We start from the raw sequence: 25050 nt of genomic DNA, 5'->3' as shown, positions 1-25050 counted from the left end.
ACAGGGCCTGAGAAGCTTTTGAAACAAAGGTGAGGGGACCTCAGGCCCAGTGGGACACTTGTTGTTTCCTGGGGGACAGCTGTTGAAAGCCCTAAGCCATGGCATTCCTTCTCACAATGCCCCTGACCTTTCCTGGCTGGGAATAGGGATCCTGAGGACCCAGACTCGACCTGCTGCTCCCCTGGAACTCCTAGCCCCAGTGGAGCAGGAGGGGCTGGTGGCAAAGGGCTCCCCAAAGAACTACCACAACACTCTTTCCTAGTACCCAGTGCTGGCAGGTCAAAGAAAATAAGGCATTGGCTAAGAACCAGGAGCCAGCTGGACCTTTTGGTGTGGGGAGGAGAGGAGACTTGAGCCCTTGGGAGGCCGAGTGGAGCACTGTTGTGAAATTTAAAAAGAAAAAGTTTTTCCTTAGCAATGACTTAGTAAGACTTACAGAGAAAATGAAAAAAAGGAAACTCAGGCCATGAAATGTGTTATCATTTTATCAAAGAATCAATATTGATTAAGCACCTACTATTCAGAGCTTGCTCTTGAGTGGCATTTATAGATGGGATGGAGGAAGAAAATGGACTTTCTGCCTTGAAGGAAGTCACATTCTTGTAGGGAGGCAGATTTGATGGGTGTTTCCGAGGGCATCAGTGATGTAGAGAGGAGGAGAGCCGAGGGAAGCCTCACCCTGTGCTTCGCCATTGATCTCATTTAATCCCCAAGAGGCTGTGTGAGGGAAGCACGTCCCTCGTCACAGATGGGGACCCTGAACCTCCGTGAAGCGTGGCAAATATGAAGGGGGATAATGATGCTATCTAGCTCCTGGGGGATGCAAGGGGCGGATGAGGTAATACACAAAGAAACACTTAACAGTGCCTGGCACCACATATGTGCTCAAAAAATGTCCCCTGTGATTCCTAGGTAACTTGCCCAAGGCCACAGACACAAAGAAGGACAGAACCAGGATTCATTCACATCCCAGTCAGTCCGATTCCAGAGTCCACACTCTTTCCACAGGGCTGCAGGCGCCTCTTGGGATTCAATTGTCTTCGTCTTCCTCTTCCCTCCTGCTTGTGGGCCTGTCTCCAGCCCCTTTCAAGTCCATCCAGAAAGCATTTTCTTTCCGTGCATTTAGACTCAGTCTTGACAACTTCTTGGCCTTCCAGTATAAGCAGAGGAGGGAAACGAGCAGAAGAATGAACAGAACGAGGGGGCAGATGAGTAGGAAATAGAGCAGAGATGCTGATGAGCAGATCCTGGAAGGAAATGTGGGCTCTGCCAAAAAAAGAGAAAAACGAAGAGAATAAATACCAACTTATTTGTACTAATCAATTATAAACACCTATGGGATTTAGTGTTACAGGAAAATATATGTAAAAATAACAGGGGCAAACAGCAGTCAGCCCCTTTAGTCATACGTGAGGAGCAAAGGAAAGAGTGCTGGGAGAAGAGAACTCCAGAACAGTGCTCTTCCAACCCAACTCCCCCTCGCCCAGGAATGGCCAACCACTGGAGGTTCCGGTGACCTACTTAAAACTAACAGCCAGAAAGAAAAACAAAACAAAAAAGAAACCCTCTCCTTTAATCTTCTTTCCTCAGAAAAGATATCTATAATTCAACCCTTGTTCTCCACTCTGTTGCTGGTCCTGAATTTTTAACTGAGTTATTCCCACTGCTGCTTCTTATACACACACACACACACTGTACACACTCCTTATAAAACAATAGCACCTACAGTGAGAAGCACCATCCCTTCCTGACTCTCCAGATTGGTCTCCACTCCCTAGGCACCCTCCCTTCAGCTGCTTTCCTGTGTTGCTGTTACTGTCCCCTCCACTCGGCATGCTCTCTGCATCCTAATCCTCTGGGTCCCTTTGGCCTAGTTCAGCTCACACTTCCTCTCCCAGGTCTTCCTATCTCAAATCAGGCACACTTCTTCCTTTGTAGCCTTCTCTCACACATCCCTTTGTTTAGACCTCTTTCATTCCCTTTTAACCATCTCCTTTGTTTCACACTTGAGTATATCCGATACTGCCATTTGTTTCTATATCCCCTATAGTGCCTAGTATGTGTGCTTGATAACTTTTGCTGATCTGAATTAAATTGGACTGACTGCAACTACATAGGCAAAAGCTACTATCTAAAGGCATGCTGAAGCATATGATCATGCAGCAGCTGCAGCCCGCGGGGAAGCGCTATCAGCACACAGACACGCAGAGCACGCACAAGCAGCCCCAAAGTGGTTCCTGGCCACACAGCCAGGGAAGCAAAGGCGAGAGGACGGCAAACACCACTGGTTCCAGGAAACAGTGCCTTGAGTTACTGGTCAAAGGACCAGGTTTACAGTCATCGATGCAGAAAGACACATGCTTAAAGAGACACTAACTACTAAATGTAGCTTTCCCGCTACATCTATTTATGACAAGATATTTGAAATCAGGGCTGTTCTGAAATATCTGATGCTAACAGAAGCTGTGCTTTTATTGGAGAATTGTAATGACATAAACAATTTCTTCTTCAAGCATTAAGTTCTAGGATTCATGGAATTATAGACTCTTAGAGATCAAAACAACAGGTTTAGAGGTCATTGCGACGAACCACATGCTGCAGAAATTCCATTTTCGGCACTGCTGATGCATTCTGCACCTTGAAGAACGTCTCTTTGTTGGAAGTCAAGAAAGAATGTAAACATTTGTTCACCTCCTGCGCTGTGAACTCCTGGAGGACAGGGCCTGTGTCTTAAGCATCTTTTTATTTTGTGCAGCACCTTGTCCATAGGTCATCAATGGAGACTGACGAATGAATCAATTGCATGACTGAATTCCACACACAGGAACCCAGAGGTGGCTGCCATCATGTCACATAGAGTAAAGATCATCACTGAACATTAGCCTGGCAGCTCTGAACGGGGCTGGCAAGGAGCCGCAGGGATTTGTTGCCTGGATTTTCTCTGGTCTCATTTATATTCTCCATCTTAAATTTGGTTTTTGTTTTTGAAAGGGTGGGCCATGACAAAGCTGGATTTTGAGTTCTTTATCACTGCCCCTCCACATCTGACCTGACCCCTCTCTCCAAGGCCCTACTTGACTGCAATAATTCTCCCAGGTCTTATCTGAATACACTTGAAGGCATGTGGTTAAGAAGGAGGTATAGACTGCAATGCTGAAAGAGAGCAGAGCTGTAGAGACGAGTGGGTGAGAGTATTGGCCTTGATACTTCACATTACTCACGTAATGTGAAGAGTAGTGATTGGGCGCCCACTACATCGCAAAGAGAGCTGGGTTCAAACACTGGCTCTTCAACTTACCATTATTGACCTTGGACAAGTTACGCATCCTCTCTAATCATTAGTTTCCTTGTCAAGCAGATGGAGACAATAATTTCTAGAGTGGTGATGAGATAATGCGTAATAAAGCATTTCACAAGGCACCTAGCACACTTATTGAGTCAGCAAGGGATATTAGCTAGAATATTAGCTACCGAGAAAGCTAAGAAAATGACACAACCTTCTCCCGAGAGACCAGGCAGAGAACAAGACTGGGTGACATTCATTTAAGAGTCAAGTGATTACTCAAGAGACTCCGGCTTCCTTTCTCAGTCATGGGAAGCAGAGAATTGGGAAGTGAGAGTCCATGGCACCCAAGTTTCACCATTACTAGGATGGTGGGGTGATGATAGGGAGAAGGAGCTGGCACATAGAAGGTGGGAGGAAATCTGGTACTTGGCTTTTCCACCACTGAGAATCTAATCTTCAGCGTGAAGGGACTTCCAGAGGGCTTGACTATCTTAATGGGGAGGAGGCTGCTCCATTCAGAGCAATCTGCCATCAAAGGACAGAAAAGTGCGCTCCTCACACTGCTGAATTGGCCTACAGCTAGCGAGTGTCAGCTCTAGTGCTGATAAATTACCTCTCCTGGGAGGGCAGTGTTTGCTCTGGATCCCACAATCCCCATTTCCCACCATCTGCTTCTCACCCATATCTGGATTAGAATCAGTGACATTAAAAACCATTAAGGTTTGGCATTTTGAATCAATCCGAGTAAGTGCCCAATGCTCAAAGTACAAGGCCTGCAAGGCAGAGCCAAAAATGTAATGAGAACACTTCATCAGGAGGTTTAGTTTATAACTTGGTTCTGCCCACAGCCAAACACATCAGGAGGAACATTCCTTTTCGATATTACATCAGAAATACTGACTTTGGAAGAAGAATGGTATGGGATAATGAGGGGCCTAGTAACTCCTCCCCAACCCCGACCAAAACTTGGTCAACTGACTATGCCATGTGCGGTCAGGTGGGAGCACTGGCTCCTGCCAAGAAATAAGGTAGCCTGATGTAAGTGCACCCCAGAATAAGTGAACCCCTAACTGCATCCTATTTCAACCCAATTGAAGACTTGCTTGCTCATTCTTTCATCAAGCATTTGTTGAGCGCTATGTGCCAGGCCATGCTGGAGGCACTGGGGTAGTGGAGATAAAAGGCACAGTCTCTCCAGAAACTTCAGTGTGGTGGGGATGCATATCTTCTTCAAGGATCCACTTTCTAAATATATCCTTACCCAAATAAAAGCTGGGAAATGGTAACAAATACCATACTACCACAAATAATCCAAATCCCCTGAAAGCTTTATAGACTTGCCTATTAATTAATCACAGGGAATTCCCTAGAATAAGATATTTATGTCTGGGGTCTGCGGGGAAGGTAAAAAGACTCAGGTAGCTGTAGCCCCTGCCTTGGCTTAGTCATAGCTAAGGAAGTAAGATGGAGAAGAAAATGCAAGTCCATTCCCCCAGGGAAAGGCCTGCTTAACTTTTCTGCCTTCACTTGAGTCATATCCTCCACAGTTTTATCATGTACTCCTAACTAACTCAGCCTGGAATTGCCAAATAGAGGTGGTGGAAAGCTATTTGAGACGCGCAAATAGGTAGCATATTATATTTGACCTGGATTTTATTAACATATAGAGCTGGTCCTTACCAGGAGCGCCATTACACTGTGATTCGGTAAGTATTTGAGCATCTTCTCTGTGCCCTTAGGCACTGTGCTAGTGCTGGGAACAAGATACTCAGAGGCTTTGCCTTCTCAGCATGTACAGTCTAGCAGTGATGATGTTAAACAGGTGTGATGACCAAGAGAATAAGGTAAGTCACAGGGAAAGTGGCAGTTAAGCTGGTAAGTGAAGGGTTAGTAGATGTTGACCGGGAAAAGATGGCACGGAGGAGCATTTCAGTCAGAAGGTGGTATATGTTCATGCAAGATGTTGGACTGTCAGTCATGTCTATTCGCTTCTAATCTTCATCCTCTTCCTCTCCACTGGCTCTTTCCCCTCTGAATGTAAACATGCTCAAGTCCCTACCATCTTCAATCCCTACCATCTTCAAACCAAAATGGAACAAAGCAAACCTTCACTGACACCTCTTTTTTTTTCTTTTTGAGGAAGATTAGTCCTGAGCTAACTGCTGCCAATCCTCCTCTTTTTGCTGAGGAAGACTGAGGAAGGCTGAGGAAGACCCTGAGCTAACATCTGTGCCCATCTTCCTCCATTTTATACGTGAGACGCCTACCACAGCATGGCTTTTGCCAAGCGGTGCCATGTCCGCACCCGGGATCCGAACCAGTGAACCCTGGGCCGCCGAGAAGCGGAACGTGCGAACTTAGCCGCTGCACCACGGGGCCGGCCCCTCATTGATACCTCTTATCATTTGTTATGGGGTCCATCCTTGGGCATCATTATTAGCTATAAGTTGATGACTTCTTATCTACAACTATGGCAAAGATCTTATCTGGAAGTCTCAATGTCTATTGGATAGATCTCCCTGGATAACTCACAAGGACTCCAAACTCAATTCCAGCCCAGCTTACTCAAAATTGAACTAATCTCCCCTTCAGACCTCCTATATTACCTCGTTTAGTGAATGGCCCCACTATCCAGCTATGCAAGAAACCTGATATTCATCCTTGATTCTCCCTTTCTGCTCATTCACCCTCCACATACATCTAATCAGTGTCTAAATCCTGAAGATTACATCTCCTAATACTGAATGCCTCTCCTTCTCTCAGCCCTCGTGGGCACTGCCTTAATTCAGTAATTGTCTCACCTGAGTTCTTACAATCAGTTTCAAGTAGTTCTCCCGGCTCTGTGTCTGCCTCTCTTCTAATCCATCTTTAACACTGCTCCCAGGCGGAGCTTTCTAAAGTGCCGATCTGATAATGTCACTCCTCTGCTTAAACTTGTTCAATAACACTCCATAACTTTCATGATAACGTTCACTTTCCTTAGCTTTGTACACAAGACACATTTGAGATCCGTACCCTTCCCACCTCACTAGCCTCATCTCTTGCCATTGTATCACAGTTTCTATGATCATCTTACATATCCTTTCCTTTTCCTGAAGTATGGGTCTTCCTTTTTAGGAGGCCCCATACTCTGGGGACCTTCCTAGGTCTCCTCCCCACCCAGCCCTCACCCCAGCCCTGCCTCTGCTCCTCCTGTAGTAGCCAGAGACTACTTCTTTGATGACACCTATCATGTTGGCTTCACTTCTCCCACCAGACTCTGAGCTCTGTGGGAACAGACTCTGTAATACAGTCATGTGTTGCTCGATGGCAGGGATACACGCCGAGAAATGTGTCGTTAGGCGATTTTGCCGTTGTGCCATCATATAGTGTACCTACACAAACCCAGATGGTGCAGCCTACTGCACGCTTAAGCTCTGCGGTACTAATTTTATGGAACCACTATCCAATGTGTGGTCCGCCGTTGACTGAAATGTCATTATGCAGCGCCTGAAGATACATGTTTTTGTGTCCTCAGAACCTCATATAGTTATTTATTGAACAAATTAAAATATTTTGTCACATAAGTGGATATCTTCATATGTATGTATTTACGTGTGTGCGTGTGTAGCATGTTTGGAGGCATAAGGAAAAAGGAGTTAACATTTGTTGAGCACTTACAATACGCCAGGGACTGTGCTAGATACTTCATACACATTTGTATTATAATACTTATCTTATGAGAAAGCTGAGGCTCACAGGTTAAGCAACCAGGGTACAATCTCACAGCCAGCAGGGAAGTGGCAGACCTGCAGTTTGAGCCTAGGTTTGTCTGATTGCAAACCCTGGGATTTTTCATCACTCCACACTACCTCCCCGACCACCAGAAAGGAACAGCCAGGTAGAGGAAGCCAGATGCTACATGATAAGGATTTATTTGGGAACCCTGAACTCTACTTATAATGAGAACCCCCACTTGTCATGACACAGCCTTTGAGCTTTCTCAATTGTGAAGAATACGAAGACTACTCAATTTTTAATGTTTTCTTTCCAGAGTTCATCTTTTTAAAATCTTACACTTGTTTTACAAGGATTCCACAAGGATTAGCAGTATGTATATGATGTAAGGATCCCATCTGTCTCAGAGGAGATGAGCTTTTTCATCACAGAATATATATTTTTTACAGTTACTATCTGTTGATTCTACTGCAGGAACTGCTGAGTCCACAGAGCCCAGGAATTCCAGTGGGGAAACGTGTATGGAATGTGCTCAGGGGTGTGGACTTCCTATAATTGTTGGAAGAAAAACTGATAGGAAGAAAAATTCTGCCTAGACACTTGGGAGAAAAATTCTGCTGAAGAATGGACACAGGAAGAGGATGATGGGCCCCCGGGGAGCAAGTCAGATAACTCTTGACTTCCGCTCTAGCAGGCTTGTTGGGCTGGGATGAAGTCATCCCTCCTTCTGAGCCACACATTCATGGTAGCGCTCCTTTCCTCCTGAGGAGTGTCACCAAAGCTGGCCAGTGGTTGAGGAATGTGATCTTTAATGATCCGTTTTACCCTTCCTGGTGTAGGCCACCAAGACCACACCTCTGCCTCTCTAATAACACTTTCCCACTATAAGTTTAACTATAGCTTACCACTCACCTTCTCCTTAAACCCCACCAGAAACAAGTGGCTCAGAGAATGAGCTGGCTGTAACACCTGCTGGCTCATTGATCACCAGGGAAGATTTACTCGGCTGGCGGAGAAACTTTTGCTTTCATTAACGAATGCTTCAGGAATGCCCTTTACATGCTTGGCACGGTACTGGCTGGAAGGAGTCCCTCTTCTCCTTCACAACCTCTTGTTCCACATCCCTCCTGAAGTTATGCACTCAGCTGAAGAGAACGACCTTCCCATAGAGAGAAGGCTCAGCCTTTGGCCAATGGTATTCAAGTAGCTGCCCTCCTTGCGGGAGCCTGTAAACAAGTTCTATAGGGCGCACTTCCTCCTTTGATGCCTTTCGAGATGCAATTAGGAGAGGTGCACGAAATGACTATCATTGTCAAAGTCCCAGTAGTTTGTTGAGCACATAGAGATATAAGAAGCTTGGCACTTATTCACTGAGAAAGGATTTTTTTGTTTGTTCTGTTTTTGACTCAGGGAGCATTTAGAGGTAGCTGATTTTGGTTTACCCAGGTCAAACTTCAAGTCACCACATCCCTGTCCCTCATTCCCACTCCCACTGCAGGTCAGTGTTCTGAGATTGGAGAGTTGGCCAAGAGGTAAGGATCTGCTTCAAGCATTATTTGGTAATTTAAAGGGATACAATATTGATGGCTTTTCTTGTTTGGGAGGAGAAGTGGGGAGCACGTCAGATGCTCCTGACATTTAAATGTCTATGCCAAAACCTCACGTAGACCTTGTCTGTCCAAATGAGTTAGACAAACGGCAAAGTCATTTTCTTTACGGAGTCTGTACATTGTTTTCAGCCTGAAGAAGGAGCAAAGCTGAGCTGGGAGGAAAAGCGTAAGAGGGGAGAGAAAGATCCTCCTGACCAGGAGCCATGGCAGGTTAATCCCCAGTTACCTGAAGGCAGCACTGTGAGCACCATACGCTGCGACTCATCTGACGCTTGGCTAACCCAGTTGCTGGGGTTGCCATGTAGCTGCCACTCTGCTACCCTGCACCAGTACATTCCAGCATCCTCCATCTCCACCCGATGAAGCTTCAGGACAAAGTCTGTAGGGGATGAACGGTAACAGTGCAGGTGCCTCCTGAGCCTCTCTTCACCATACTCCAGCAAGCCATCATGCTGAAGGTGCACCAGCATCTTACTTCCAGAATTTTCTCTGCTCCAGTACCACATTACAGAGAATAGGGAGGCCGGGCTGCCAGAACTCTCCAGGCTGCAGTGGATGGCCACCTCTCCATGCTCAGTAGCATTTTCTGAAGAGTACACTTTGGAGACATGAACCTTACTTCCTAGGAAATAAAATGGTAGTAAATTAGGGAAGAACTCAGACTTTTGGATTGGACACCTCCTCTGAAAAACCTAGTTCTCATTGAAGAGACGCCATCTTACAATCTTCAGACTTCAGATCCTTCATCTTTATCATTTTCCTTGACCCGTCCTTCTTCCATATTTGCCAGAACATTCTCTGCTATGAATCAGACCAGACACTTCTCGTCTTTAGAACTACCTCTTGCCTGCTGACCCTGCCACTGAAGTCCACCCAGTTTGGGGGTGCTCTGCCCTGCTGCTTTGACTTCTCCATGGTCAACTCTCCCTTCTACTCCCCTACGGACCATTTAAAACTTGAAGTCCTCCCCTTAAGCCATATATTCCACCACTACCCATCATTCTTAGCAAATTACCCTCCTCCCATACACCTGATGTCATCCCAGATGAGATGCAAGGAAAGAGGTGGCTATCTAAGAGAATCAGCATTTTTATACAAGTTTTAGAATACCACTCAAGGAGACTATTTAAATTATTGCATTAGACTACATTTGAAACAGATTGTGACATTTACTTTTTAAAAATTCTCCCCTGCTAATCGGCAGGTGGGGACTTGGAACGAAAGCCAGAATAGTCACAAATAAAATAAATTGTAGTATGCACCAAATTTTCAACTCTACTGCAAACACATTTGTTAATCTATCTTTAAAAGAATAGCTTTGTCTGATCCTGGGTTCTTTTTTAGTTACCATCTTTGCTGTCTCCTTCCCTTCATGATGAAACATGTGCAATATTAGTTTATACAATACATCTCTGCTTCCTCACCTCAAACTACTCCCTACTTTATTGCAATCAGCCTTCCAATCTCATGACTTTACTCTGGCCAAGGTCCACAGTAAGGGCCCGATTTCCCAGCTCAAGAGACCATCTAGTCTTTTTTGTTCTCTCTGTGGTTTTTGTCACTGAAGTCCATTTTCTTCTTGAAATTCTCTCCTCTTTTGACTTCAGAGAAAATATCCGTCCTACAGTTCTGACCAATCCTTCTCCGTATCTTTCCCTGGGGCCTCTTCCTTAACTCACTCCCTACACCGGGTTGCTCAGCTGGCCACCCTCAGCCAGCCACACCCAGATATGTTTTGTTTGATACTCTCAGTATTTTAAAAGAACTTGAATTAGTTGTAAATGTTCTCAAATTGAGTGATGTCACCAAAAAAGATTATAAGCATTTCTTGATATACTAAAAGGTTAGACAATGCTGAGCCCACATTTCTAAATGGGAAGCACTGGCTTGAGCTAGGAAGTGGCTGCCTCCTTAAAGGGGTGTGCACACACTTCAAGATTTGGCTTGGACAAGTGGGAGAAAGGGATGCCAGCCACACAGATGGAGAAGGCACAAGTATACATGAGTCTTGTGGGATAACAGAGATAATAAATGCGATTTGAGACATGCTGAGTGTGAGGGTCTCTGGGGCACCCAAGTGGAAATGTACAACAAGCAGTTGAGTAGAAAGGCCTAGAGTTCAGGAGATGGGGGCTAAGCATAAACTTGGAGCTGTTTCATTGAAGGGGGTCGTTGAAACCAAGGCAGTGTTTAGGAAGTTCTGCAGAGAAGAAGAAAAACAGGCCCAGGATCTCTCCCTGAGGAACACCCACATTTAGCAAGGAGAGGAAGAAAGGCCTGAAGAACATGGAGAAGGGGACCCAGCGCGGCAGGAAGAGATTCTGGTGCTCAGCCACTATTTTGCCCCTGCTGCCCCAACACACTGTGAGCTCCTTAAGGCAAGAGCTGTGTTCTATTTACCTTTGTATTCCTAACTGCCTAACACATAGCAATGCTCATTATAATCTTGTTTTTTGATGTTACATTGAGAATAGAATTTTAAGCACCAAACTAGATTAATTTATTCGCAATGTGCTGTTGGATCTTGGCCAGTTCCTGAACCTTAACTGTGACATTCATTTGATTTTAATCAACATTGGAGGTGACCTAACTAACACTGAGAGATCTAATCAACCCTGCCCACATTTAGACCGCAGCTCTGTTAGACCAGTGCAGATGAATGGAGCTTCCATTCCATTTCCACAGATCTCCTGAGAAAGAGGAGATTCCCTCAGTAAGCCATTCCAACAGTTAACTACTCTTATTTGCCTTATGTTTAGGCAGCCAAATATTGAAAAGCAATTTCTCCACACATCCCTGTAGAGTGGTACAGTTTCTGTTCACAGTGGGAGAAATATGCTTCATATTACTCTTTCTCTGCCAAATTACAGTAGAGCCCCACTGGAATGACACAGCTTGTTATTATAGAGATCTGGAGATACGACGCCCTGGGTACTGCACAGACTAGGCTGCCAGGCTGATGAGCAAACCAATCAAAGGGGTCTTGTTCCCCTCCAAGCTCCTCGAAACCTCAGACTCATTCACCTCAAGTGACCCCTGCCACCTCTGGTCGGCTACCAAGTCCTGCAGTCATTGTGAGGGTGGACACTATTCTTGTGACTCTAGGTCACATTTTTACCTTCACATAGTCACTTCATAGAACAGCTGCCCAAGAGAAGATGGCAACCCTGTAGAAATACATGTAAGAACACATTCACAAGACTTACCTGTGAGTCTGAGTTTCAACTCTGTTAGACCTGACTTCTTTTCTCCAATCTGGTTCCAAGCACCATTTGTAGACAAGAGCCATTCCTCCACAGCACAGTGATATTTGCCCTGATCACTGTCTTCCATACTCAGAATGTGTAGCTGAAACAAGTCTTTGGAAACTTTCTCGGCATGGAATTTTCGTTTTTTCCGTGGGGTTTGAAATTCATCCCCATATTTTACAACACTGGTTCGGTCCATTTCCAGGATCCTTAGCCAGGATGCATTAGTGGAAATGGGAGAGAAGTACCAAATAACAGCTAACTGAAGGTTTCCTGTGGACTGGGACAAGATGCTACATTCTATGTCAGTGTTGGAGCTGATGGAGATCTCCCGGACTTGACTGCTTGAATTCACTTTTAGCTTGCTCTCTAAATTAAAAGAATGGAAACACTTTTGTTACTTTCCAGAAAAACAGAATTTTCAGGAAGAAGGGACATTAGATCAACTAGGGCAATACCTCCTACATCCATCAGATATGTGAACTCTCTCTCCAGCAGCCCCACTAACTGCTCATTCAGCCTCTGAACAACTCACTATCTGACAAAGTGGCCATTCCATCTTTGGATAGCTCTGCCACTGAGCGTTCTTTCTGATATCGAGTTGAATTTTACCTCTCCATAATTTCTACCCACTGCCTTGTTCTACCCTTGCCCAGGGAAGTGGGATGGGCGGGGCAGAGGGGGCGGTGCCTGGAGGAAGTATTATACAGAAAAGCCTAATCTCTTCCACATGATAGTGCTCCAGTATTTAAGCATAGACACCTTCACTTCTGTAGCATTTCATAAATCAAATTGAGAGAAAGTAACCCTATTAATGTTTGTCTGTGTGTTCACTCTCCTGAGTACTCCTGGATTCACAATTTGCCAAAGTCTGTATCCACCTTCAAACGTGGGTAAACAAGGGGAAGTCATACGTGGGCTATTAAAATTGTATGTCTCTTTGCAGCCACTCAACTGCGGGAATATTGTATGGATAAGGAGTCAACTAAACTTTAACCCCAGCAGCTTTTCTGCTTTGTCACAAAGAGGAATGATAAAACCTGGCTTCCAAAGCTTATTCTAACTTCTTACTGATATCACCAATTCTACTTTTGGAACTGCTTATTGATGTTACCAGTAGGTCCCTCTACTCTTCCCTCAACAAACATTTATTAAGCACATAGTATGTTACGTGACAGACTATTCCAGGCTCTTGGATACTTCCTTTCAATAAGTTCACAGTCTAGATGGAGAGACTAGTACAAGGACACAGGCTTAGAGATTACAGGATTGTGTCACCCAAGTGAGACAGAAGTATGCAAAGTGGCTATCAGAGCACACAGCAGGGGTACTTGCTCAAGTACAGGAGTGAGAGGAGGCTCCCTGGAGGAGATATGCCTAAGTGAAGCCGTAAGGGTTAACAGGAATTAGTCTGACGGAGAAGGGGTTAAGGAATTCCACACAAAAGAAGCAACTTGGACAGAGACTTTGAAAGTGAGAGAGAACATAGAGTATTTGAGGAACTGCAAGAAGATCAGTGTGACTGGAGCTCAAATTCAAGATGGTGTGTGAAAGGAGATGATGCTGGAAAGACATAAATGTACCAGATTATAAAGGACCTTGCATGCCATGCCACTGGAGTATGGACATGAGGTGGACGTGGAGGAGTTGTAGATGCACCAATTTTCCCACTTGGGTCACTGTGGATGGTAGGAACATAGAGAACAATATAGGAGGAGTAGCTTTGGAGGGATAATAATGGTGCGTTTATGTTTTGACATATTGAGTGTAGACATGTCTTGGAGACAGTTGCATAGATGAGTCTGGAGATCAGAAAAGTGTTTCAGGATAATGGATTTGGGAGTTGTCAGCATAGGTTGAATCTGTGGGTAGGAATAAACCTACTTCAGGAGACTGTATAGAATGAGAAGAGAGCAGACCGAAGATGAAATGCACAGGAATGAACCAGCAGAGGAGAAGAATTCTGCAAAAGAGAATGAAAAGGGGCAGTCACAGTGTTAAGAAGGAAACCAAGAAAATCTTGTGTCACGAGGCCAAGGAAACAAGAAGTTTCAAGAAGAAAGGACTGGGCCAACAATCTCAAATGCCACATAAAGGGCAAATACATTAAGGCATAAGTTAATCAACAAGAAGATCATTACTATTGTCAAAAATATTGTTCCAGAGCAGAGAGAATAATGACAGTGACCAGCTTTGAGCACCTCCTTGGTGTGTCAAGTATTCTACTAGGTACATTATCTATGTCACCACCTTTAAATTGCACATCAGCAATTTATAGATGAGGTAACTAAGCTTGGACAAATTAAGTGACTTGTCTAAAGCTATGCTGCTATCTAGGGCTTGTCAGATATAAATGACTTCAAAGGCTCTTGAACACTCTGCCCTAAGAGAATGGATGTCAGGAAAGAAGATAGAGGATGCAGCAGAACTTTGCACAGGTTGTCTTACTTTTAACCTCCATGCTCTATTACCAATTGACAAGGTAAATTATATTTGACTATAATCATAAATTCTCTAACTTTTTTACATAGACATATTAAAATAAGTGGATAAATGTATGCTAATGGCATTTACATTATCCATGCCACTAGGGTATGGATAGACATTCCAAACATTTAACGACTCGTAAGGCATGGGCAGTGACCAATCCGAAAGAATGCCTCACCACTGGCACTGGTCCTAGAGGCCCTCTGCTGTGCCATGTGGTACCCTTTAGCTGCTGCGTAGTGGAGACTTATGGGAATATGGGGAAGGATTGTGGAGCAACAGTTATTATTAACCAGTATGGAAGTATTTCAATGTTTTAACAACCAGTATGGCCATCCCATGCATACTAACTTAACACTAGCCTGGATATCACTTATGGATATATATGGTGCTTACTTATATAGTACAAACATGAGGGGAAGGTATTTTATGCTTTAATTCTATAATTTATCCAAAATGGGAAAAGTGTTTTAAAAAAAGAACAGCAGGGATTAATTTCAAGTAGTGTTTACCTGGTAAAGTGACAGCTATCCTCAGTGGGGAAGAGATGGCAGAAGCCCTTGCGGGGCTGTTTGTGTGTAGGGAATTTCTGTCATAAACTTCTACTTTACACTGATAAACTCCTGCTTCTTCCTCAGTGGCATCATAGATTAGGAGTTGAGAACGAAATGAAGACTGTGAAACCTTCGTCTTCTTTTGGAACTGGGATAGGAAATCCCCCCATTCAATAGTGCCATTATGGGTGATTTGAATAAGCTGATGAAAGACTTGGGATCTAGCTGGCTGGAACTGCCATATCACAGTGAGCGGTACCTTGAGGTCAGAGTAGTCAGCCTGCACTATGCAGGACAGGTCAAAGGTATTGCTTAATTTCACTTGCGGTCGACGGCTCATCAGATTAACCTGTAGACTTGACTCTGTGGGCAGAAATGTGAAACATAATTTCTAGGATGTTTATCAAATCAAAGTACAGTACTCCAAGTTTTCTTAGTCACTACTTCATACTGAACCATGCATTCGTACATTGGGAGTATCAAATATTTTGGGGTGGAAGTTGATTCACAGTACAGTCTGTCCTGAATTCTGACCTCCATTTCCCAAAGTTGACCCTCTTCTAAGAGTATTTTCAGCAGCAACAACAAACAGGCATTGTTTCTCCAGTCTGCTGCGTAGACAGCTGCTGCTGGGTGGGTGGAGTGCTGCCCAGCCCCAGTGGCCGGCCTCCTTCCTTTTCCCCCACTCACGGGTTCAGTATCACTGTTTTGCACATGCAAGAAGAGACTCTGCAATCCCAGGGCTGCGGCTGTCAAAAGCCTGAATGTGTGAGGCTCAGCTCCATTCAGCATCTCTCTCCTATAAGTCTACTCCAATTCACAGGATTTTGTTTTTAGCCCTGAATAACAACTTACAAATTGTACCCTAAATATGATCTTTATAAAGATGAATAAACTTTAGAGATTAGTTGACAGACATGGTAGCCAGAGACTATGCTCCATGTCCTAGGGTACCCATACCATAACTAGAGGATTCAGGATCACACGCAATCAAACTCCACTGCATTCCAGAGCAAAAGGAAGGTGCGGATGATATGTAAGCTCAGAAAAGGATTTCTTTGACACTTACCCAGAGATTTGACAGTGACTGACATCTTCTGAGTCCAGCTCAGATCTCTGGCCTGGTTCCGGGTCCTCTCAGACACCCTGCACTCATAGGTGCCGCTGTCTGTGACAGTGGTGGAGGTGATCTCCAGTTGGAAGGTGGCCCAGTTCATTTTCTCTAGCCTTGTGTTGCTGTGGTTATTGAGTTCCCCATTGGAGGCACTCAGCTGCACGGTGCCATCCTGCTCCATGCCAGCCACAAACTCTGGCTGGGTCTGGTCTTGCGGGATGTGCCACCACTTCACAGACAGGAGACTTTCTGCTCCATCTGCCTTGCAGAAGAGGGTTAACGCCTCTCCTTCCCACACTACTGGCTGCTTGTTCTTTGTAGACACGACCACACTTCGTGCTGTGGATTACAGATTTTAGAAGAAAAAAGTATTTCGAGTAAGTGAAATTTTTTCTAAAACACAATGAAATCTCATTAATTAGGACATGACTAGTTTGTGACAAATGAGATCAGGCTTTTTACTCCTGAACTATCCCCAGAACAAAGATTTGCTAAACACTTAAATAGTGGAGGCAAAACAGAGAAAGACTACCAGGACTAACAGGAGAATCTATTTACACTTAATTTATAATTTGCCCTTATTTTTAGTGATTTGTTAAATCAGCCCTTCCTTAAGAACATCTAGTTGGAAAAACATCTGGTAATATTTTGTTAGATTAATTAGGGTGGATGTATGAGCCTGAAAGTAGTGAAGCTGTGTTTATTTAAATGTTTAGTTTTTTTGGAATTCAGACTTCCACAGTTCAAAACGACCTTCCTCTCCCTATCTTTCCCTAATTAGTGTATATTCTGAACAGGGAAGGAGTATTATTAATTAGATTTCTGTTTAAAATACTACCATTAAAAACAATTACTTGGAGGAAAATACATGTACATATTTTTTTTCTCTTTTTCAAATCATATATTCATTCATATATATATATATGTTGTTGGTTGAAGGGAGACCCATCTTATATCTGAACCACAATGTAAATCTATAAATGTAAATCTGGCTCCCAGATGGGAAATCCAAGATGTGTAGAAATGCAGACATTCATTCAACAGACACTTCCTGTGCAAGGCCTTGTCCTTGGTGCTTTGTGGGCAATGCAAAGACACCTCAGGAGCTCATACATCCTAGGCAGCCCATCCTCATGCTTAAGGCCAAGGTCCCTGGAGTCAGAACTATCCTGACCTCTCTGAGCCTCAATTTTCTTTCCTGTAAATATGGGGTTAATAAACAGCACTCACCTTATTGCGTTGTTGAAAGAACTAAATGAATGGCACATGCAAAGGGCTTAGCCTGGCTGACAAGGGAAAGTACCCAGTAAAGGTTAGCTATTAGCATTAGTATGTAACGACAGGCATTTAGCGAAAGCAGAGGTAGTTCAAAGCCAAAAGAGAAAAACAAATAGATCAGGCATTAGAAATCTAAATAGGATCTAAGTGAATTTGCAAATCGTGGTTCCCTGCTGAGGAAGCAGTCCAGTCTTCCACTGCTTTATGTGTATATTTATATAAGTTACAAAGGCAGAATGAAGGTTAAGGTCCACAAATAGGTTACAAATATGTATATATGTATATGCAAACCTGCTTCCAAATTTTGGGTATTAGAGACACGATTATACCTAAAGTTTTTTAAAGTTAAAAATAGACTCATAACGGAAGTTTAGAAATTAGAGGGAAATTATCACTCATAAGCTCAGTACTATAACATAACCATTATGATTAGTTTCAACTAACATCAATTTTTTTTAAAAAACGAGGTTTCCTTAGTTCATTGTGGTCATTACTGCCTCTTGGTAAGAAGTAATAAACTTAGTAAGAGTGTGTAAGTTACGCATTCACAGTGGTAGGGAGTACCCCCTTCTGTTTAAAATATTCATAGAATGATAAAACTTTGCTCATACTTCAAGGAATGATTTGACTTTCAAAACTGAATGCTCAATAGGATTCTTAATAAATTTGCTGATAACTTTTTCTGTTTCTACATATTAGGCCCAGTTTGGACTCCAGCCTACGCAAAGAACTGTTTTTAGCTTGGAAGACCACTCTACCAAGAGGCCTATGATCTTTGCACCATGAAGCAAATCCTTAGATTCTTTTGGCACACATTCCCACGTACTAAGCTTAAGAAAGGCCACAGATATGTTCCAGGGGAAAATGAGATGCACAAAGCAGAGAGTCAGCTCTGTGTAAATATGTAAACCTGCCCACATAGTTTTTCCTAAATCCTAGAAAGTTAGACCAAATGTTTAGTGTGAAAACTAACACCAACATACTTCCTAGCTTGCCACTCTAGGCCAAAGCTTGCACATCTTCATTCCTAGCAAATGGGGTGTTGAAGAACACCATGAAAGGGAAATTTATCTGCCTTTGGAGATGCCTCCAATGCTATGAGCAAGGGCAACAAGGATATCTTTATTTTTAGTTTGTTTTTGTCTTTCTTTTTGATTTTTGTTTTTGCTTTTGGGCAATTAATCTTTCTAGACTTTGAATTTAAAACCCAGCCCAGAGAATCCTAATATTAGTGGTGGATTTGTCTATTTTCTCTCCACATAAAAAGCACTGATTATTCAAACGTGTTTACGGTCACTCAACCTTAATAAACTAAACGAGAGCTGAGTGCCTTTCAGTTTCACACTGTAGGTGCTCAGACTCATTTGGAGAAGTGTCTCATCACATCACAGCAAAAGTCAGGGAGGAGAGTCTGCCCACTATCATTTGCCTCTTCATTTCTTACTCTGAGTCAGGCTTTGATGCAGAATTAAGTCTTAGTATCATTCCCCACATCAGCTTAAGATAATATAGGATTGACAAAAGACGCCTGAAAGATGTTGGGGGTGTGGGGGCTGTAATGTGGGTGTTTATTCCCCAGGAAGGAGGCAAAGTGTAGCCCTTTCCTCTTAACCTGTTCACATCACAAACAGAACAAAAGAAGACAGAGGGCTCCTTTAAAACAGGTGTTCTCTGCTTGAAGAAAAACCCAATGTACAAAAAGGAGGACTCACAGCAAACGGAATTAAAGAATCTAAGACAGCAAGAAGGGACTTATAAACAGTCTAGTTGTATGCCATTATTTTACAGTTTAGGAAGCTGAGATTTAGAGAAGAAAAGTTGTGTGTCCGTGGTCAGGGCCCATTTGATGGCTCAGGCATAGGATTTAGGTATTCAGCTGGTTTGGGAGCTTTTCTTTACTCCAGTTCACCTCAAAGTGATGTGACGGGCCCCCGACTCTTAGAGCCCTCCACCGTGTCCATAAAGCCATCCTGAGCTAACACAGGAGGGGATCTGAAAGCAGCCCCATGGTGTCTGGTCCCGACTTCACATACCTGCTGGCTTCCTCAGGTACACTTGGCTGTCTGGTGACTGCTTTGTCTGAAGCACTTGCCAGGAGCCCCTCAGAGCTCTTGCCACCTCTGCCACTGCACATCTGTAAGTGCCTTCATCCTCTGGGCCCGCAGTGAAGATCTTGAGAGAGAAAGCCTTGGGGCTTAACTTTGAAACCTGGAGCTGTCCTTGACTTGTTCTCTCTTTGTAGTCTTTCTTCAGGCCCAGAACTCCACCGGCATCAATGCGGGCCATTTCAATACCATTGAAGAACCAAATGCCCTGAAGCTGTGGGTCCTGGCCACTGCCCACCACCAGGCAGACCAGTTCTAAGGGATTCCCTTCAGTAAACGTGCTCTCAGTCGTAATGTTGACTTGAAAATCTCGTACTGGGAAACAAAAGCAAGGCAGGTATTTAGAGAGGCTACTGCACCTGTCCTTTCAGTACCAGAGAGCGATGACACCCCCTGTAAGGATAGCAAAGGGATTGAATTTCATATGGAAGCTCAGTTCTGAGGAGTAGGTAAGCCAGAGAAATGCCTAGAATTGAAAATGCTTTGATCATTCCTTAAATCACCCAGAAAGAACAGCATACGGGGTCTTCTGAATCCAATTCTATCAAGCAAGATGCCTGCATAGACGTATACACTATACAGTGATGTATTTTTTTTAATAAAAATATAAAATATTTCATACTACGTGGAATTGCTGTAAATTGTGATTTCTTGCTCTCTCTTTGAGATGAAAATATCCAGAGGAATTTTCCTGAGTGAAAAAGTACATGTGATATATGACAAGCCCATAGCTAACATCATACTTAACATTGAAAAGCCATAAGCTCTTCTTCTAAGATCAGGAACAAGGCAAGGATGTTCACTCTCACCACTTCTGTTCAACATAGTACTAGAAGTTTTAGCCAGAAAAAGAAAGAAAAGGCATCCAAATCAGGAGAAAAAGAAGTAAAATGGTCTCTGTTTGCAGATAACATGATCTGATAATAAGGAAACCCAAAAAGACTCTACAAAATATTATTAGAACTAATAAATGATTTCAGTAAAGTTGCAGAATACAAAATCAATGTACAAAAAAAGATTAGTTGCATTTCTACACACAAACAATGAACTATCAGAAAAAAAACGTTAAGAAAACAATCCCATTTACAATAGCACCAAAAAGAAGAAAACACTTGGGAATAAATTTGACCAAAGACGTGAATGATCTGTACACTGAAAACTATTAGGCACTGATGAAAGAAATTGAAAATGACAAAAATAAATGGAAAGATATTTGTGTTCATAGGTTGGAAAAATTAATATTGTTAAAATGTCCATACTACCCAAAGCAATCTACAGATTCAAGGCAATCCCTATCAAAATTCTAATGGCTTTTTTTTTTTTTTTTTGAGGAAGACTAGCCCTGAAGCTTGGCTCTGAGCTAACATCTGTGCTCATCTTCCTCTACTTTGTATGTGGGATGCTTGCCACAGAAAGGCTTGATAAGTGGTGTGTAGGTCTGCTCCCAGGATCTGAACCAGCGAATCCTGGGCCACCGAAGCACAGCATGTGAACTTAACTACTGCACCACCAGGCCAGCTCCTCTAATGGCATTTTTTACAGAAATAGAAAAAAAATCCATCCTAAAATTCACATGGAACCACAGAAGATCCTGAATAGCCAAAGCAATTTTGAGCAAGAACAGAGCTGGAGGTATCACATTTCCCAATTTCAAAATGTATTACAAAGCTACAGTAATCAAAACAATATGGTACAGGCATAAAAACAGACACACAGATGAATGGAACAGAATAGAGAGCCCAGAAATAAATTCATGCATCTGCATCAACTGATCTTCAATAAGGTTGCCAAGAACACAACAGGGAAAAGATAGTCTCTTCAATAATTGTTGTTGGGAAAACTGGATAATCACATGCAGAAGAATGAAGTTGGACCCTTATCTCACACCATATAAAAAAATCAACTCAAAATGGATTAAAGATTTAAACATAAGACCTGAAACTGTAAAACTACTAGAAGAAAATAGAGGGAAAACCTTCTTGACATTGGTTTGGGCAATGATTTTCTGGATATGACCCCAAAAGCACAGACAACAAAAGCAAAAAGGGACAAGTAGATTGCAGCAAATTAAAAAAGCTTCTGCACAGCAAAAGAAACAATCAACAGAGTGAAGAGATAATCTATGAAATGGGAGAAAATATTTGCAAACCATATATCTGATAAAGAGTTAACATTCAGAGCCAGCCCTGATGGCCTAGTGGTGAAAGTTCAGCGTACTCTGCTTCAGTGGCCTGGGTTCGGTTCCTGAACACAGAACCATACCACTTGTCTGTCAGTAAAGCCATGCTGTGGCAGTGGCTCACATAGAAGAATTAGAAGGACTTACAACTAGAATATACAACTATGTACTGGGGCTTTGGGGAGGGGAAAAAAAAAGAGAGAGAGGAAGATTGGCAACCAGATATTAGCTCAGGGTGAATCTTTCCCAGCAAAAAAAAAAAAAAAAGTTAATATCCAAAATATATAAGAAACTCATACAACTCAATAGCAAAAGACCAAATAACTTGATTAAAAAATGGACAAAGGCTCTAAACAGTCATTTCTTAAAAGAAGACATACAAATAGCTAGCAAGTACATGAACTAATCATCAGGGAAATGCAAATCAAAATCATGATGAGATATCACCTTACATCCGTTAGAATGGCTATTATCAAAAAGACAAAAGATAACAAGTGTTGGTGAGGATGTGGAGAAAAGGGAACCCTTCTACACAGTTAGTGAGAATATAAATTGGTATGGCCATTACAGAAAACAGTATGGAGGTTCCTGAAAAATTAAAAATAGAACTACCATGTAATCCAGAAATCCCACTTCTGGGTATATATCCAAAGGAAATGAAATCATTATCCTGAAGAGATATCTGCACTCTCATGTTCATTATTCATAATAGCCAAGATACAGAAACAAAGTGTCTGTCAATGAATGAATAGATGAAGAAATTGTGGTATATATGCACAATGGAATATTATTCAGCCATAAAAAGGAAATCCTGCTATTTTTGATAATATGGGCGAATCTGGAGGACATCATGCTACGTAAAATAAGCCAGACACAGAAAGACAAATACTGCCGGATCTCACTTACATGTGGAATCTAAAAATATTGAACTCATAGAAGTAGAGAGTAGAATAGTGGTTGCCAGGGGCTGGGGGTCGGGGGGAAAATGGGGAGTTGTTGGCCAGAGGGTACAAAGTTTCAGTTATTCAGAATGAATAAGTTCTGGAGATCTAATGTACAGCATGGTGACTACAGTTAATAATACTGTGCTATATACTTGAAATTTGCTAAGAGAGTAGATCTTAAGTGTTCTCACCACACACACGCACACACACACACAAGGTAACTATGTGAGGTGATGGGTATGTTAATTAGCTTGATTGTGATAATCATTTCACAATGCATACATAGGCATATCAATATACATATGTATGTAAAATTAGATACATATTTATATAATTTTGTACACCTTAAATGTATACAATTTTTATGTCTGAATAAATAAATAAGAATAAATAAAGACTGTTCTACATTTTAAAAAAATTGTTTTCAAATAGAGAGAAAGGAAAGCACATATGATGTGCCCCCATAGGACTCACTGAGTGTGACTTGGACACTTACGGCCAACAGGACAATTTTTAATTGAACAGAATAAAACTCTTCATAAAAAAAGAAAGCAAGCTTCAGTGATCCGCCATTGGACCACTGCTTTTAGCCACGGATGCATATGGTTTCAGCGACCTCCTCCTGTTGGACCAAAGCCTCTGTAGAGAAAAGCAGAAACCACAGCCGAGGCTCTCTGCTTGCTTTGATGAAAATGCCAATGGATCGTGAAGGGTGACACCATTCCAAGTTGGAAAACGGGGCAGGCGGAAGGAAATTGCAGTCCAGACTTCCAGGTGGAAACTGGAGCTGCTCTGAGGCCCAGGTGTCTGTGCTGGGTGGGCTCTGCGGACACACACCTGTCTTCTCTCACCAACTGGTGAGCTTAGGCAGAGCATTTAGGGTGTCTGAGGCTCAGATCCCCTGTTTTTAAAACGGGGAGTTGACTACCTGCCTCGTAGGGTGGTGGTTAGGCCTAAATTAGATAATGGAGATAAAGTGCTTATGCGGAGCCTGGCATGAACGGTAAGAAAACTATCCGCCTGCATGGCTTGTGGACCCTAACCACTCAAAAGATCTTATACATGTAAAACTTCCTGTGGACAGAGCCCAACTGGATATCCTTCTCCTTATTTATCCTTCCCAGATGACAAAAACAACACAACATTGACTCAAACTTTCTAAACCATTTTTTTCAGATCCAAAGAAAGATTAGAAAAAAACAAAAAGATATCCCACAAATACCCACTACCAGCATGTGAACGAATTTCCTGAGAAGATAATTACCTGCCGGCTGGATCCTCAGAGTTGTTTGATCTGTCTGCTTTTTTGCGATGGGAGTCCAGGTTTCATCCGGATCCTGAATCCATTCAGTTGCCTCACAGAACAGCTGCCCTTGGTCTGAGGGCCGGAGCCTCCCAATGGACAGCCTGAAGGTAGTGGCCCCGAGCTTGTCAAGCCGCACATCGCTGGCTGCAAACCTCTCTGTATACGAGGGCCCAGGGATCAGCATGAAATCTCTGGAGAGGGAAATAATCTTGGTGGCTTTGCTCCTTTCCCCATCCTGCATCAGGTACCAGGTGACAGAGAGGTGGGTATGTTGAGCTGTGGCTTTGGATGCCTCACAGGTAAGTTCTAATGGCTCCCCTTCGTCCTTACTGAGAGTCTGGGAACTCATGGTGGCAGAGAGCGTATCTGAAATAACTGAAGGCAAAGGGACAATGATAATTGACTCGCCCAGTACCTATCGGACTAGCCTCCTTAGATGAAGAACGTGCCCTGACCCACCACCTAGAAAGCACATCCTTTGAGTTGCTTTTCCATTAGCCATACGCTTTCCCTATTGCCAACGGGAACATTGGCGTCCATGTACATACAGTCTATGGCAATCAGCAAAGCTAATGGCTCACTGCTGGATGGACCCTGACTTTACTTTTTTTAGCATAGGCTGTAACCAATTTAGCTACTCAGACACAGAGTATTTAACGGGGAAAAGCACTAGGAGCTGGAAGACCTAGATTCTGATCCTAAATCTGTCCCTATCTAACTACGTGAACTAGAACAAGTCACTCCACTTCCTTGGGCCTTAACCTGCTCCTTTATAAAATAAAGTTCTGAAATAATCTGTTATAATCTATCATTCAGAACCAAAATGCAACACTTGCCAAAGTTTTGATAACCATCCTACCACCCTACCATTCTCTTCTTCCTCAAAGGAAATCACACAGTCTAAGCTTATGTGACAGTAATGCTTAGATTCAATCAATGGATATTTATTGAGCATCTACTCAGTGGTGACCACTGTGTTGGGGCTGAGACAAATGTTCTCTTCTCATGGAGCTCAGGGTGAGGTAGGAGAGAGTCATACAAGCAGCCAACTATCACACAAACTGAGTGAGTGCTAACAATCGTGGTATGAATCGAGCATCAAGAGGAAACAAAGATGGGAATACTGCCTGAGACAGTCAGGACAGGTTTCACAGCAGAGGTAATATCTAAATTGGGTCCTGAAGTATATGTAGGAGTTTTTTAGACTTCACAAGGGGTGATA

The 25050-nt window shown here is 43.0% G+C and overlaps 1 protein-coding gene across 4 annotated transcripts in view; it reads right to left on the bottom strand.

The window, feature by feature from the left end:
• Positions 1-468: 468 nt before the first annotated feature.
• CD101 (CD101 molecule) overlaps positions 469-25050 on the bottom strand; it is a 30945-nt gene continuing 6363 nt past the window's right edge. For all 4 annotated transcript variants that reach the window (XM_014848263.3, XM_044748898.2, XM_070487131.1 and 1 more), the window contains 7 exons: positions 23787-24203; positions 19328-19714; positions 15972-16355; positions 14861-15265; positions 11820-12230; positions 8840-9235; positions 469-1266 (listed from right to left, as the gene is read on the bottom strand). In XM_014848263.3, coding sequence (XP_014703749.2) covers positions 1031-1266; positions 8840-9235; positions 11820-12230; positions 14861-15265; positions 15972-16355; positions 19328-19714; positions 23787-24203 — 2636 coding nt within the window. In that variant the 3' untranslated portion in view covers positions 469-1030. The remainder of the gene's footprint in view (positions 1267-8839; positions 9236-11819; positions 12231-14860; positions 15266-15971; positions 16356-19327; positions 19715-23786; positions 24204-25050) is intronic.

This window comes from Equus asinus, chromosome 16, assembly GCF_041296235.1.
Source record: "Equus asinus isolate D_3611 breed Donkey chromosome 16, EquAss-T2T_v2, whole genome shotgun sequence".
Lineage (NCBI taxonomy): Eukaryota > Metazoa > Chordata > Mammalia > Perissodactyla > Equidae > Equus > Equus asinus.
Note: the sequence above shows the minus strand (reverse complement) of the source record. Positions and strands in the feature narration are given on the sequence as shown.